At 40.6% G+C, this 15,812-nt stretch overlaps 2 protein-coding genes across 4 annotated transcripts; one reads left to right on the top strand and one right to left on the bottom strand.

The window, feature by feature from the left end:
• Positions 1–1,541: 1,541 nt before the first annotated feature.
• On the bottom strand, positions 1,542–14,815 carry gadd45aa (growth arrest and DNA-damage-inducible, alpha, a). Of its 3 annotated transcripts, none has more exons than XM_078791647.1 (4): positions 14,811–14,815; positions 3,130–3,310; positions 2,572–2,794; positions 1,542–2,343 (listed from the first exon to the last, which is right to left on the bottom strand). In XM_078791647.1, exons 2-4 carry the CDS (start codon positions 3,228–3,230, stop codon positions 2,230–2,232), a joined length of 438 nt encoding a protein of 145 aa, XP_078647773.1. In that variant the 5' UTR covers positions 3,231–3,310; positions 14,811–14,815; the 3' UTR covers positions 1,542–2,229. The 3 variants fall into 3 exon arrangements, with proteins under 3 accessions (XP_078647773.1, XP_057923564.1, XP_057923563.1); XM_058067581.2 differs by lacking the exon at positions 14,811–14,815 and adding an exon at positions 4,016–4,070 and having other exon boundaries at positions 3,130–3,231; XM_058067580.2 differs by lacking the exon at positions 14,811–14,815 and adding an exon at positions 3,550–3,843 and having other exon boundaries at positions 3,130–3,231.
• LOC131126536 (sodium- and chloride-dependent GABA transporter 2-like) lies at positions 6,344–13,279 on the top strand. The gene is made up of 14 exons (XM_058069181.2): positions 6,344–6,566; positions 6,637–6,771; positions 6,851–6,991; positions 7,660–7,744; positions 7,833–7,965; positions 8,025–8,159; positions 9,154–9,257; positions 9,348–9,472; positions 9,556–9,668; positions 12,111–12,248; positions 12,340–12,442; positions 12,519–12,619; positions 12,694–12,864; positions 13,102–13,279. The coding sequence occupies exons 1-14, from the start codon at positions 6,344–6,346 to the stop codon at positions 13,177–13,179; spliced, it is 1,785 nt and encodes a 594-aa protein (XP_057925164.2). The 3' UTR covers positions 13,180–13,279.
• Positions 14,816–15,812: the final 997 nt, after the last annotated feature.

Raw genomic sequence — 15,812 nt, 5'->3', positions numbered from 1 at the left:
TGGCTGAAGACTGGAGTGGCCTAGTCAAAGTCCTGACCTGAATCCTATTGAGATGCTGAAAAGATGCTTCATCCTGGAAAAGCCTCCAATGTGGCTGAATGACAACAATCCTGCAAAGATGAGTGGGACAAAATTCCTCTGGAATAGACTCATTGCAAGTTATCCCAAATGCTTGATTGCAGTTGTACTGTAGGTTTGGATTTTTTTTTTCTGTGACGGTAATATGAATCTAGGTTAATGTTTGTTTTTTTTTGATTGATGATCAATAAGGTTAGAGATTGGGTTGAAAAAAGGACACAAAAACCTGACATGTTTTTTCATCCGATATGAACTGTTGTTTCATCCTGTGAAATGATTTGCAGTGGAAGTCATTATTGATGTGCTGTTTACAAAACTTTGGAAATCCAATAGCAATCATGAACTTTCATGTCCGCCGCCATCACATGCGTTATTAATTAGCAAGTGCCTTGAGCACCTTCTGTTTGGCTTTTAACCCCCACCAGCTGCAAAGTAACCTGTTAGGCGGCCAAATTACTTCACGTGAGGAAAACGTTATTAAGTCAATTATGTATTGATATCTAACGATCATGTGGTGTCCAGTCATTGAGATTGTTATCACTGACATTTTGTGCAGGGTTACATTTTGTTTTACAGTTTTTGTTTTAATTGAATGGTGAAAAAGTATGTTTTTAAGTTTTGGGACAAGTTTCGGGACAAGTGGGACACGGAAGTTAGCGTTGCCATTAGTTGTCAATTAGTTTGTTATATCAGCAGCATTCTCTTTCCATCCTGCTCATCCCATTTCTGGAATTTCTTGTTCCTTGACCTGTCAGCAGCAAGTATTGTTGGAAGTGACAACAGGAAATGCCACCGACGGCTTATCAAATTATTCAACGGATGGGATCTTTACCGCTCCTGTTTTGCAACCTCAAGTGCTGTCACATGACATCTTGTGCAACCGCAGGGCAGGTTCTCTCCCCGTGATCGTGACTCATCACGTCGAGAGGGGATTGCCTGCCTGACGCCAACCTGGTGACATCACTGGCTTGTGGCACAGCTGGAAGAAAGAGGGGTGCAGAGCGAGGGGGGGGGGGCGAGCAGCTTTGGGCAGGTGAGTCCAAGTCAGGCTTTGGGGTGGAAACCAGCATGTGGAAGTACAGAAGCAACAGAAGTAACAGAAGTAACATAAGCAACAGAAGTAACAGAAGCAACAGAAGTAACAGAAGCAACAGAAGCAACAGAAGCAACAGAAGTAACAGAAGTAACAGAAGTAACAGAAGCAACAGGAGCAAGGCTGCATCCAGCAACAAATCAAGAGAGAGCCGTGGAAAAGGGAGAGCGTTTGGATGAATGAGCAGGGTCCTGCTGACCCAGGCAGAAGCCCGTGCAGAGAGAACGTGGAGGATTATTGTTCTCTTTAGCTCAGAGACGGCAGTGAGGCCACAGAGGCCAACGTGACCCCCGTGATGGGCACGTGACGCCGCTTTACAACTACATGCTAAAGGTCACAATGCTCATTTTCCACAAACGAAACAAGAAACTGTTGTGGCTCAAAACCAACTTCTTTTATTGACATCAGTACATGTCTAGTTAAGTCTGCAAATGTAAAAAAATGAAACATAAATATACTTAAATATGTTGGAAAATAACTTAAAATTGTAACACAACAATTGTACTTTGCTGGCATTGGAAACATGAAGCAGACACTCATTGAATGTCTTAACAGCCCTTCCCTTTTTAAATGGTAGCAACATCAATATGAACACTTGAATGTAGTGAGTGAAATCGTAAAAGGTCCAGTGTTTTTAAGCAAGTGCTTTATTGCAGCAGAGATGCTGAGGCCGTGGTCCACTCCACTCCACTCCACACCTCCCGACTTCTGCTTTTGCTCCACTTTTCCTGAACACGTCACGGTGAACAAACACGAATGATGTAATCCTTCTGCCGCTCCGCTGCGTCCGGCTTCAAACAAGCTCCCTTCAAGCGTCCACGACATCACGACAACACAAGTCGTCTCCATTGTCACAACTGATAGACAAAACTCCAAAACAAGTGGAAATTCCCATCCCACTTTTTTTTTTTTTTGCCTTTTTAATTGCTCCCATCTACTCCAAGGGGGTCTTTTGCAACCCCGAGTAGTGGTTCGAAGCTTGATTTGCTTCTGATAATATTGCTGATTCCTGCTGATTCTTCACAGATTGGGGTTTTTTTTGGGATGTGCTGACAGGTTCATCGTTCAGGGAGGTTGATGATTGGCACCCATTGATCCAGACATCGGCTCTCGCTGCAGAAGCTGTTCACCTTGCTCAAAACAGTGTCCTGCCACGATGACTCCTCCGGGGTCTGGAAAAGACCACAAATGAGTCATACGGCTGCCATATTTATGCACAAGCAGCCTCTGTGTAGTGTTGTGTGAGCGTGAGGTGTTTCCTCTACCGACATTCCTCACGAGTCATAAGCGGGAGGAGCCCTGTGCCTGTTTACACCAGGTTTCTTCCCTTAGTTTCACTCAGGTGAATAAGCCTTTGTGTGTGCTACATGTTGACAACAGTTGAACAAAAACAAACTTACAGTGACAAGGACACAGTGGAGGTCCAGGGGCTCCCCGCCATTCTGTTTTCCACCTCCTCCACCCAGTATTTCTGCCAGGCGCCGGGTGTTGTTCACTCTCAGGATGTTGATGTCATTCTCACAGCAGAAAGCCTGAATGAGTGTGAAGTGGATCTGCAAGGCCACGTCTTCCTCATCTTCGTCATCCGTGGCCAAGATGCACAGAACCACGTTATCAGGGTCCCTGGAGGGAGACAATAGCTACTTATGACACGGCTAAACAACTCCATTGTGCATACATTAGGACAGCAACGCATGCACAACAGACAAACCTGATACATATCTTCACTAAGCACAACACATACAATAAAACATGCATATTACATAAAAAGATATCTATAACTGTATTATATGTTGTGTGCATATATCCTCGTAAGTATGCACCTGTAAATAAGTTCTAACAAACTTTTTAACGTACATTAGCTGACAATCTTTGCTAAATATACCGTCTATTGAATAGAACACATGCATATATATGTATATATGTCCTAATACTAATACTAATACTAATATACTCACTCATTGAGGGACTTGGCAGCTTCGTAGACTCCAACAGTCGTGCAGCCTCTGGCTTGGGCTCTGCTCAGAACTTCTTCTAAAGCTTTCGCCACTGAATCCATTCTACAAAACAACACAGCCCGCCACCCAAAAAAGAAGTTATTAAAAGTGGCAAAAAAAGAGACAAGTTGCAAGCCCGTCCGCTTATCCTCCCGGCGTCTTCTCTCCACAGAGCCGTGGTCGAGGACGGACGACGGATGAAAGGTATAACCGTCTTTTTGACCGTTACATTTAAAACCTCTTTGATGCGTACAACGTAAAATGTGTCATACAATAACTGAAAGTGGTCATGTGGTTTGTTTTTTTTCTACTTTCAAAGACTTTGCAGCGTCACACACAAAACACACACAGACACAGAAGGCGAATATCAAGTGAAAATACCTTTCTTGAGAGTAATCCCCACTTAATTCCTCAAATGTCATGTTGTACATAAAATCCAAATCCAACTTAGAGCGAAGTGCCAGTTGCTTGTCGTCCTCACACACACCTTTCAGCGGCAATGGTGCAACTGAGGTGGAAGTCTAGCAGCTTCACGTCAAGAGTGTGTGTGGGACAATGCTAGTTATGGAGGACATTTGCATAGCCGTCGCTATTGGTCCTATGCTAATTCCTTTGCCAGCGAAGTTGGGACAGACACACTACAGCAGGCGGACCCGTCTCCAGCTGGACGGCTGGTGGAACTGCAGCCATTTTGTTACTACTACAAAATAAACTGTCAGTATCTGCAACGTACATGCGGTCGTGTAATTAGAACATTTCCACGAGTCAATGCTCAACATAATTCTCTTTTTCGATATTATGACAGTAAAACATAACTCGAATGTATTTAAAACACGCTTTTACTCACTTGTTTGAGCTAAACACACCGAATGACGTGAACTTGACAAAGCTCACCTAAGGAGTTCACGACTAAAAGACAGAAGATGGTTGAGGTAACTAACTGCATAGCAACGGGACGCTTGTTGCAGAGGAATCCCTCTGATTGGTCAGCTCCAATGGGGAGAAACCAATCCGAAAGCGCGCGCGAGATCCAAAGGACCGGCGCGAGACGGATAGTCATGTGACCCGACAAATCACAACAGTAGTCATTAAAACTAATTCGGTATGTTCGGTAGGTATTGTCGTTTTATTTGGTAGAATAACAAAGATACATGTGATATATAGCAATACAATTTTCAAAATGTGACAGATGTTTATCTAAATGAATGAGTTACTTGCATTCTGTTAATATTATAGCTATCTGTTTTATTTTCATTTATGCTAACATATATTGTGTACAGCAAACTGTTCATAGTCATGATTGTCGTATACTTGTTGTATTGTATTTTCCAAATAAATTATTTTACTTGTAGCATAACCCATCATAACTAATCAAATTTACAATCATTTCATTACGTTTGCTGTTGTTGCTTAAGCCACCGAAGATAAGCTTGCAAAATGAGGCTCTAGTAATGCGTATATACACAAATGATGTCAATATTGATCAAATAACAGCTTCCTATTCCAACCAGAACTCCCAAACGTGCAACAAAGCATTTAAAATGTCCCCAAATCTGATCAAACATGCTTTATGTTTATGAATTTTGGTTCTTACAAAAGCTGCACCAAAACTAGGGACCTATACTGTCGACTTTATGGGGTTTTTGCTGCCCCCTCGGGGGGACAAATCAGTATAGCACTGTACAGTACAGTATTATCTGTTCACACATGACAAACAAAATGCACATAAAAACAAACAAACAAATAATGATCATGTGTATACATATATATGTTTTAGTTTTTATTTAATGAGGAGATAAAATGTTTAGCCTCAGACTCCCTGACAAGAGTACTGCCCATATCTTAATCTTAAAATTCAACCGTTGCTACGATGGTACTTATTCATGTATATAACATGCTGATGTCACATAATTCAGTATTTAATTCTCCCCCAATAAATGTCTCTTTAAGCTTCAATGCAATGCAATACAGTTTTCACAAGTAGCATCCTATGATGACATGAAGGTATCCTTATGCACAATGTATAACATCACTAACTTTGAGTAAGTCACTCATCTTGAGTACAGTCAATGAATAAACCACCAGGTTAAAATGGTTTATCAAGAGTTAATAACAAATCTTTTGGCTATGCATGAACAAAAAAATGCTCACAAAGGCAGTTACTACTTGTGACAGCAAGACCTAGAAAAGTTTCCCTCAAGGGTAAGTCTTCTTTTAACCTTAAAATGCTTGCAATACATCAGCAGGGCCTTTGGATAAATACAGCATGACTTTTTTTTTTTAAAAAAAAGAAAACTATTAGAAACTGCTAGAGGTGGGAGAAAGTCAGTCTCAAGTCATGCTCAATTCTTTAACCTGAGTCAAATCTCAAGTAAGTCCGAAGTCATAGGCTTGACATTTTTCGAGTCTTCCAAATCCCATTTCCCACAATTCTTCAATTTTTCAGGGTTCAAATTGGTTGATTTTGTAAAAAAAAAAATGGTGTGGGATCAACGTGAAATCCATCTGACAGTGGGAAAAATTGTGTTGGAATGGAGAACTTGTTCCGTCTCTGGTTGGGAGAGGTGATTTTTAAAAAGATTACTATATTTGTGTATATAAACTAGCTGCTAGAAATAGATAATACTACAAATTTTGATGCGATACCAAGTAAACACAGTGATATCATGATAATTTTTACTTGGACACACTTCCAGATCTTTGAGTAATATTGTGATTTTTTCCCTTTAAAATTTGTTGATCATGGTTATAACCAGAATCAAACACAAGACAAAGAGTTTACTCCGACAAAAAAATATTTGTATTAACACGCTTATTTGTGAACTATATTTAATTACAATTGTATTAGCCAATGATAGAAGACAATGTAAGAAAATAATAATCAAAATAATAAACAAACAATAATCAATAGTTTGGTCAAAGGTACTACTGCTAAAAACTACTATTTGCTCTTGGAATTTGTAAACAATATACTTATACTAATATATTTGAAGAACACAACACAAGTAAAAAATACAGATATCATCACGCTAGTATCAATCCAATACCTTTCGTACCCTGGTATCAACAATATCATATTGATCCGCCCAATGGTGTCAGAAGTGGGATGGCTACCAGTTGACAGATGACACAGTATGTGTATGAATCATTGTATGTAAAATGATCCAAGAAGTATATGCTGTGTTGTCTCAGTAGAAGTAACAAAATCCAAATGGAACCTCCAAATATTCCAGAGGAGAATGTGGCGATGAAAAGAGACCACAACGATCCGCTGCTGGAATACGCAGAGAGAGGCAAGTGGGCCAACAAGAGAGAGTTTCTTTTGGCAGTGGTGGGAGAAATCATCGGTCTGGGGAACGTCTGGAGATTTCCATATCTCTGCTTCAAGAATGGTGGAGGTAAGTGGAGAGTGATGCAACAAACCCACACCAGATAAATCACACCTAATCACTCAAATGTCTCCTTTAGGTGTTTTCTTGGTGCCATTTGTGGTGTTCCTGCTTACCTGTGGGATGCCTGTCTTCTTTCTGGAGTTGTCTTTGGGACAGTTAACCGGTCAGGGTGGAATCACGTGTTGGAGGAAAATATGTCCTTTACTTGAAGGTGTAAAACTTTTCAATACAAGTATTGGATACAGTGATGGAAAATGTGTTCACGTTCTGTATTGTTCAATAATGCAAAGGTTTAGGGTACGGCAGTCAAGTGATTATCTTGCTGACCCTCATGTATTACATCATCATCCTGGCTTGGGCCTTTCTCTACCTCTTCTCGTCCTTCCACTCTGAACTCCCTTGGGCCAGCTGCAATAACACCTGGAACACAGGTAGCTTTCATTCATGGATGACATCACCACTGCTTACTCAGCATGTAGTCACAAAGTCATCGCTGGTTTAGGCTGGAGGGTTTCTTGTGTTGATATAGGACAGGGGTGTGTACAAAGTGCACTGGCTCATTATTCTAAAAATAGATTGTAATTTAACAAGAGAAAGAAAAAACAACACAATTTTAGTAGCATAAAGTTGAAATATTTGTTGTAATATGAAACATTTTCTGGAATAAAGTTGTCTGAGAATCTGAGAATGGAGCTGCACGGCGGTCGAGTGGTTAGCGCGCCGACCTCACAGCTAGTTAGGAGCTCAATCCCACCCTCGGCCATCTCTGTGTGGAGTTTGCATGGTCTCCCCGTGCATGCGTGGGTTCCAAAAACATGCTGGGTTAATTGGCCACTCCAAATTGTCCATAGGTATGAATGTGAGTGTGAATGGTTGTTTGTCTGTATGGGCCCTGTGATTGGCTGGCCACCAGTCCAGGGTGTACCCAGCTTCTCACCCGAAGACAGCTGAGATAGGCTCCAACAGCCCCCACCACCCTCATGAGGACAAGCGGTAGAAAATGAATGAATGAATATCTGAATAGAATAAATAATACCGTAGACAGTCTGGTTATTATTGTTATTGTCTGACCTTATCATTCATTCATTTTTACTATAAGGGGACTGTGTTGATTACCAACACAGCCGTTCATCCAATGGAAGCGTTTCTGCAAATTCCACATCATCTGTTGAAGAATTCTGGCAGTATGTAATCATTCATTTTCTACTTCTATCGTGCTTAGTGAGGCTGGTTCTTGTGTTAAATACTTTGGAGTGTATTGTTTTTATTTAGGAGGAGGGTCTTGAGTTTGTCTGGAGGTATTGAAGAGATGGGAAGTATTCGCTGGGACCTGGCTGGGTGTCTTCTGCTCAGTTGGATTATTTGTTACCTGTGTGTGTGGAATGGTGTCAAGTCTTCAGGAAAGGTGAGACAAAAAGTACAACTAAGTGTCATTTCAGTGCTGACGGTGAGCTCCTGTTCCAGGTAGTCTACTTCACCGCCACGTTTCCTTATGTGATGATGATCGCTTTGCTGATTCGTGGTCTGACCTTGCCGGGAGCCATTGATGGAATCAGATTTTACCTTTCTCCTGACCCGTCACGTCTGTCTGATCCACAAGTAAGGCAAACATATTGAACCACCAGGGTTACGTGCAGCATGGTGGCACTGTGGTTAGCATGTCTGTGCCCTGCGACAGAATGATGATTAATTCAGTGTGTAACCAGAGCCGGCTGGCCCATTAGGCAAAACAATCCACCTTCAATATAATTACAGTCGTCCCTTGTTGCTGAACATCACTGTTCAAATACTACTTTATGACTATTTTTCAAAGAACAATTATGCTGTTTCGTGGTTGACTTTGGCCTATTAGTCCAAAATACAAAAAGACAAGTTATAAGACGTCTGATTACATGACCTTTCACCCTGCATGGAGAGTGGCTCCTGAGCCAGCAGAGCAGAGCCGACATGCCATGGCTGGGATTGAGTGAAAAAAAGTTATACTCACATTTAGTGTGGAAGTGGTAAGTTTTTGTATCTTTTGTCCCTCTTCCCCACTCCGATTGAAACAATTTCCTAAGTTGTGGCCGTCTGTCGTATGTCCCTGCAGTGATCCGCAGTGTGATGTAAAAAGAGTGACTATAGGGCTGTTAAATAATGTTTACAGGGCTCTAATAATGTTACAACTCAAAGTCATAAACAGATCTTCTATGCTCTAACTAGGAAATTGAATCTTGAATCGTACTTCATGGGAATTCACTTATTGCGGTCTGGAACCAAATAACAGCGATAAACGAGGGACGACTGTATGTTAAAAGCAGTTATTATTATTATTACTGAAATGGTAAAGCTCACACTGACTGAAATGTATCGCAATGCTCAGTTGGTATCACAACAAAGTCTCCCCAACTTCATTATATTTGTATAGTTTTGCATAAAGTTCATGTAGGTGTTTTAGACGTTATTTTATGTTGATTTTGTAAATAGTTAGTTATTACATTGTGAAGATGCATGTTTTTGTGTGCAATAACATGCAATATAATCTCATCTAGCACAGACCACTGCCGAGGCTGAATGATTACACATTCAGTGCTCTGTATTAAATATAAAACAGGTATGGATGGATGCGGCCAGCCAGATATTATTCTCCTACGCTGTCTGCACGGGCTGTTTGTCATCTTTGGGAAGTTACAACAAATACAACAACAACTGCTACAGGTCAGGAAGATATTGTCATCATCCTGCACATTAGGATGTCTTTGTTTTCCAGTGATGCGTGTTCCAAATGTGCCTTTCTCCATTCTACAGAGACACGTATGCACTGTGCCTCCTCAACAGTTCAACAAGCTTTGTCGCTGGTTTTGCGATATTCTCAGTCCTCGGCTTCATGTCGTACGAGCTGGGTGTTGACATCGCAGTGGTGGCTGAATCAGGTATGACATCATGGGATTTATGATTGATTTCATGACTGAATCTACTTTAACATGACTTGCCCTCCACTATGGGTCCCTCGCAGGCCCAGGCCTCGCATTCATTGCTTACCCCCGGGCAGTCGCTATGATGCCTTTGCCGCAACTCTGGGCTGCCTGCTTTTTTATCATGATTATTTTCCTCGGACTGGACAGTCAGGTAAAACTATAGCACACATTAAGGAACTACTCTACTCTCTCTCTATGTCAATAATCATTTCACTGACTTTATCTGCATTTCATTTAAGACCAAATCCAACTACCGTCATCCCTCATTTATCACGGTTAATTGGCTCCGGACTTGACCCCAATAAACACATTTCCGTAAAGCATGATTCCATATTAATAAATGGATAATCTTTGTAGTAAGCACATAGAAAACCTGTTCATGACTTTGTAAATACAATTTTACCATTATTAGAGCCCAGCAGACATGAAATAACACCCCTATAGTTGCCTTTAAAATCCTATTATTATTTGCTCAACTGTTATGCAAGAAACTTTAAACATTAGCATAGCTAGTTACTTTATATAATATTAGAATAAGAACGACAAAAAAGCAAAACACTTACCACTTCCACACACAATGGGAGGAGAACTTGTTTTCACTCTATCATGCCAGATACGCCATGGGTGACTGTATTGTCATATTGTAATGTCATGTCTCTATAATGGAACCTTACTGACGCCTAGTGGCCAGAATACTACATATACCTTTGTCTTGAAATATTTCTTAACTGATAATTCATTCATTTTCTACCGCTGACACGAGGGTCGCTGTCTTCAGACAAAACTTCAGACAAATTCATTACATTTACCTTATTTCTTATGGGTAAAACAATTTGGTTAACATCCGCTTTGGTTAGAGTTGGACCTTCTGGAAGAGATTAATAACACTAACCAAGGTTCCACGGTACAGCATACCAAATGGTACATATGTATATATACAGTGAAGAAAATAAGTATTTGAACACCCTGCTATTTTGCTATTTCTCCCACTTAGAAATCATGGAGGGGTCTGAAATTTTCATCGTAGGTGCATGTCCACTGTGAGAGAGATAAACTAAAAAGAAAAATCCAGAAATCACAATGCATGATTTTTTAACAATTTATTTGTGTGATACAGCTGCTAATAAGTATTTGAACACCTGTGTATCATCTAGAATTCTGACCCTGAAAGACCTGTTAGTCTGCCCATTAGAAGTCCACCTGCACTCCATGTATCATCCTGAATCAGATGTACCTGTTTGAGGTCGTTAGCTGCATAAAGACACCTGTCCACCCCATACAATCAGTAAGACTTTAACTTGTAACATGGCGAAGACCAAAGAGCTGTCCAAAGACACCAGAGACAAAATTGTACACCTCCACAAGGCTGGAAAGGGCTACGGAGCAATTACCAAGCAGCTTGGTGAAAAAAGGTCCACTGTTGGAGCTATCATTAGAAAATGGAAGAAGCTAAACATGACGGTCAATCTCAATCGGAGTGGAGCCCCATGCAAGATATCACCTCGTGGGGTCTCAATGATTCTAAGAAAGGTGAGGAATCAGCCCAGAACTACCCGACAGGACTTGGTCAATGACCTGAAAAGAGCTGGGACCACCGTTTCCAAGGTTACTGTAGGTAATACACTAAGACGTCATGATGTGAAATCATGCATGGCACGAAAGGTTCCCCTGCTTAAACCAGCACATGTCAAGGCCCGTCTTAAGTTTGCATATGACCATTTGGATGATACAGAGGAGTCATGGGAGAAAGTTTTATGGTCAGATGAGACCAAAATAGAACTTTTTGGTCATAATTCCAATAAGCGTGTTTGGAGGAAGAAGAATGAAGAGTACAATCCGAAGAACACCATCCCTACTGTGAAGCATGGGGGTGGTAGCATCATGCTTTGGGGGTGTTTTTCTGCACATGGGACAGGACGAGTGCACTGCATTAAAGAGAGGATGACTGGGGCCGTGTATTGTGAGATTTTGGGGAACAACCTCCTTCCCTCTGTCAGAGCATTGAAGATGGGTCGTGGCTGGGTCTTCCAACACGACAACGACCCGAAGCACACAGCCAGGAAAACCAAGGAGTGGCTCCGTAAGAAGCATATCAAGGTTCTAGCATGGCCCAGCCAGTCTCCAGACCTGAACCCAATCGAAAATCTTTGGAGGGAGCTCAAACTCCGTGTTTCTCAGCGACAGCCCAGAAACCTGACTGATCTAGAGAAGATCTGTGTGGAGGAGTGGGCCAAGATCCCTCCTGCAGTGTGTGCAAACCTGGTGAAAAACTACAGGAAACGTTTGACCTCTGTAATAGCAAACAAAGGCTACTGTACCAAATATTAACATTCATTTTCTCAGGTGTTCAAATACTTATTAGCAGCTGTATCACACAAATAAATTGTTAAAAAATCATGCATTGTGATTTCTGGATTTTTCTTTTTAGTTTATCTCTCTCACAGTGGACATGCACCTACGATGAAAATTTCAGACCCCTCCATGATTTCTAAGTGGGAGAAATAGCAAAATAGCAGGGTGTTCAAATACTTATTTTCTTCACTGTACATGTGTACTGTATGGTGCTTTTAACACGCCCCCCCCCCCCCCCCAGTTTGTGTACCTTGAAGGTTTGGTGACATCTATATCAGATATGTACCCAGCCATCTTTTTCACTGGGCATCGACGTCAAATTCTGCTTTTGGCCCTGTGTGTCATTTGCTTATCTGTGGGCCTCTGCATGGTCACTGAGGTCAGTGTGGACCAGTCCACATTTCACTGGATTATTATATTCAATGCTTATTTCCTGGTACAATTACTCATGTTTATTGTTTGCGTGGCAGGGAGGACTGTATGTCTTTCAGCTTTTTGACTATTATGCCTGCAGTGGCATCCCCTTGATCACTTTTGCCATTTTGGAGTCCCTTTGCATAGGATGGATATATGGTGAGCGTCCATTAAAGTATCAATCATGTACCATCACACTTCCGTTGGTCAGATTATATGCCTGTCTGTCTCCAAGGCGCTGACAACTATTACAACAAAATCAAGGATATGATTGGCTATCGGCCTTCACCTTACATGAAATACTGTTGGAAGTACATGACTCCATGTTTGTGTACAGTAAGTTTTTCGAATGCAGCTAACTAAGTACTCATAAGATGACATTAACCACTGAGTGTTCCTTGCTTTCATAGGGGGTATTATGCTTCTTCATTGGCCGGTTCACCTCTCTCAAGTACAATAACACCTACCAGTACCCCTGGTGGGGGCACGTCCTAGGACTATTGCTCGCTTTGTCTTCAATTGTCATGGTTCCACTGTGGGCTCTCTACAGTGTTGCTACAACGCCAGGATCTCTCATTCAGGTTTCTTACACGTCCATGTGTTCTTTCTGTACTTTTGTTGAAAGAATTTTTGCACACTTTCTGGAAATTCTATCAACTTCATTTCACTTCTCATCTATCCGTGTCTTTGTCTGCCATATGATATATTTCACTGAAATTTCTAATCCAAACAACCAGTGATTTATAAAGGGAAATATGGAAAATGAGCAACCTTTTTGACACCAGTGTGTATACCATAGTCTCCCTTCCGCTTTCCAGAGACTGAGAGTGCTGATGACACCAGCAGATGGCAGTAAGTCAGTGAACAAGTCGGACACATTCTCCCATCTCCAGTAAGAAGTGGGACATTTTTATTTTCAACAAATCTCTTCTAGTACTGCAGCTTTAATGTAAACAATAAACTTATTAGCTGCGTGTGATGACCTGCTTATACTGTACGACTATATATTTTATTGAGAAATACTAAATAAATATGAATAGAATTAAAACAACCTCCTCAACTTGGATGTGGATAATAATAATAATGATAAATCCAGCATGTATTTTAACATTATAAACAATGATATCGCTTTTTATAATTTTTTAGAAGCTTGCCATAATTGGCGTTGTTCCCAAACTTGTCCACCAGAGGGAGACATCCGCCTGATATTAACAGTAACATCCACTGTAGTTAGTAGCATTACGTTTACATTGGAGTGTTGCGATAAGGTTCACTTGGATTTTTTAATCTGTTTATAATCTGTTGCTCCCCATATAACGGATTAACAAATGCACAAACGGTATTTTTAAATATACAAACATCCAAATACATTCAGAAGCTCTGTAAATACTCAATTGAGTGATGCATCATTTTAGCTGTGAGTGGAGTACCGTATATTGTCCGGTATGATTTTCCATATCATAAAACTCTACTCTCAGCTAAAAGTCACCTTTAGGACTGTCACGTTAAACTGCACATCTTTGGCCTAGTTGTCAAATATAAGATCCCACAGCGGGTACACTATACACCTGCAAAGTAACTCAAGGATGGTTTAAAACCATTTAAATTCAATGTAAAACCCTAAAGCAAGTAAGAATGGAGAAAATAAATATAATCCACTTTACTAAAATATAGTATAGATAGTATGCAATGCATACATGAATATGTATTTGTTTATGTATCCAGTTCAGTTTGACAAAAGGGAATGGATTTGATTGCAACTTACACGATAAAGTCATTTAAATCAAATGTGTTTGCTCCTATAATTAGCTAAATAGGTGATGATATTACACAGATAGCGTATGTGAGGCGGGGAAAATTTTGCAAAAAGGCAAATGTAAAAAAATATACTGTATATACTATCTTGCTATAGCACGATTGAAATATTGCTCCCTCATGATACTGCAGTTGTTAAAAATAATTCATTAATAAAGGATTGCTGTTTTGTGATTGACTATGGCTTATTATTGGGCAGAAAATCTATAAATATATAGATATATATGGCGGTCACTGGGCATCAGTAATGTTATGAGACATGACTTTAGCTTTACATTAGCTTTGACGCTGCATGGAGACGGCCTACTTGCCTACTTAGCCATCAGAGCTCAGCCGACCTTCATTGGCTGAAACAAACAAAAAAAGTTAGCCTCTCATTCTGTGTGGAAGTGGTACGTTTTCGGTTTCTTTGTTCTTCTTTGCCACTCCTTTTGAAACTCTTCCTTAAGATTCCTTTAGATTAGGTAAATTGGAGAGGCTAACTACCATAGCATAGCTCGCTAGCTGGTATTGGCAATCATATTTTTGCCTGCAGTGATACCATACCTGCGCGATGTGATGTAAACAAAGAAAAATAGTAGAATACACAAAAGCAACTATAGGGGTGCTATTTCATGTTTAAGGGGTTCTAATCATGTTAAAACCTGTATTTAGAAAAACAGGTTTTCTATGTTTTAAAAAATTCAAATTCATTCATTCATTCATTTTCTACTGCTTATCCTCACGAGGGTCACAGGCCTATACCAGCTGTCTTGGGGCAAGAGGCGGGGTACACCCTGGACTGGTGGCCAGCCAATCACAGGGCACATATAGACAAACAACCATTCACACTCACATTCATACCTATGGACAATTTGGAGTCACCAATTAACCTAGCAGAGATTGCCGAGGGTGGAATTGAATTTGGGTCTCCTAGCTGTGAGGCCTGTGCGCTAACCACTCGACCGCCGTGCATCCCTAATATATTCAGTTTATTGAAATTTCACCGCAATAGAGGAGGGATGACTGTATATATATAATATATATATATACATATATATACATATATATAAATATATATGCATATATATATAAGAACAAAGCTATGTGTTATTAATAACTATTGACATCAACATACATGGAGTGATTTTCTTCCACATTTTTTGCTCATGTAATGGCTTAGCAAGTGATGATAAAGCAAACATTAACATATAGAATGTGTTGTCATAATTGCATCGAGTACCAAGAGTATCAAGCGTTTTTCTTTCATCTTATAAACATGACGCCAGACGGCAATGTGTGTTTTTCATCAAATGATTTTCAAAGAAAGTACCTGTGATGAAGGCCTTAAGATGATGGAGAATGAAAGAAGACAAAAGCGACCCGTGTCTTGTCACAATCATCCACATCTGTTTGATGATGCAGCAAAGAAGAGAAGTGGACGACTGGAGGCGGAGTGGCATCAGATTTGCGTTGAGGCAGTGATGAATGTTGCTACGTGAGGAAAAGGGCTCAGGCGGATGTTTCTCTCTAATAGCCTGATTGCTCAATTAATTGTGCCTGCTTTCAGCTTTCCCCCTTTAATAGTAGAAAGGGGCCGTATTTTCTCTCAGATTAGTAAAGACAGCGTCTGACAGTCTGCACTGCTCAAGGTATTTGGGAGGTCTAATTCATTCATAATGCCACAATGCGCCCCATCTATCATCTCAGCTTTTTCATCCGCTAACTTGCCGCT

The sequence above is a fragment of the Doryrhamphus excisus genome, linkage group LG6 (genome assembly GCF_037039965.1).
Source record: "Doryrhamphus excisus strain RoL-2023G ecotype Guam linkage group LG6, RoL_Dexc_Guam_v1.1, whole genome shotgun sequence".
Taxonomy (NCBI): Eukaryota; Metazoa; Chordata; class Actinopteri; order Syngnathiformes; family Syngnathidae; genus Doryrhamphus; species Doryrhamphus excisus.
Note: the sequence above shows the minus strand (reverse complement) of the source record. Positions and strands in the feature narration are given on the sequence as shown.

Coding starts and splice junctions, on each gene's coding strand:
- LOC131126536 (XM_058069181.2), top strand. CDS start 6,344: ATGCTGTGTTGTCTCAGTAGAAGTAACAAAATCCAAATGGAACCTCCA. Junction 6,992..7,659: donor CAATAACACCTGGAACACAG/GTAGCTTTCATT, acceptor TTTTACTATAAG/GGGACTGTGTTGATTACCAA. Junction 12,620..12,693: donor TGACTCCATGTTTGTGTACA/GTAAGTTTTTCG, acceptor TTGCTTTCATAG/GGGGTATTATGCTTCTTCAT.
- gadd45aa (XM_058067580.2), bottom strand. CDS start 3,599: ATGTACAACATGACATTTGAGGAATTAAGTGGGGATTACTCTCAAGAA. Junction 2,795..3,129: donor GCTGCCAAGTCCCTCAATGA/GTGAGTATATTA, acceptor GTCTCCCTCCAG/GGACCCTGATAACGTGGTTC. Junction 2,344..2,571: donor TCCACTGTGTCCTTGTCACT/GTAAGTTTGTTT, acceptor GGTCTTTTCCAG/ACCCCGGAGGAGTCATCGTG.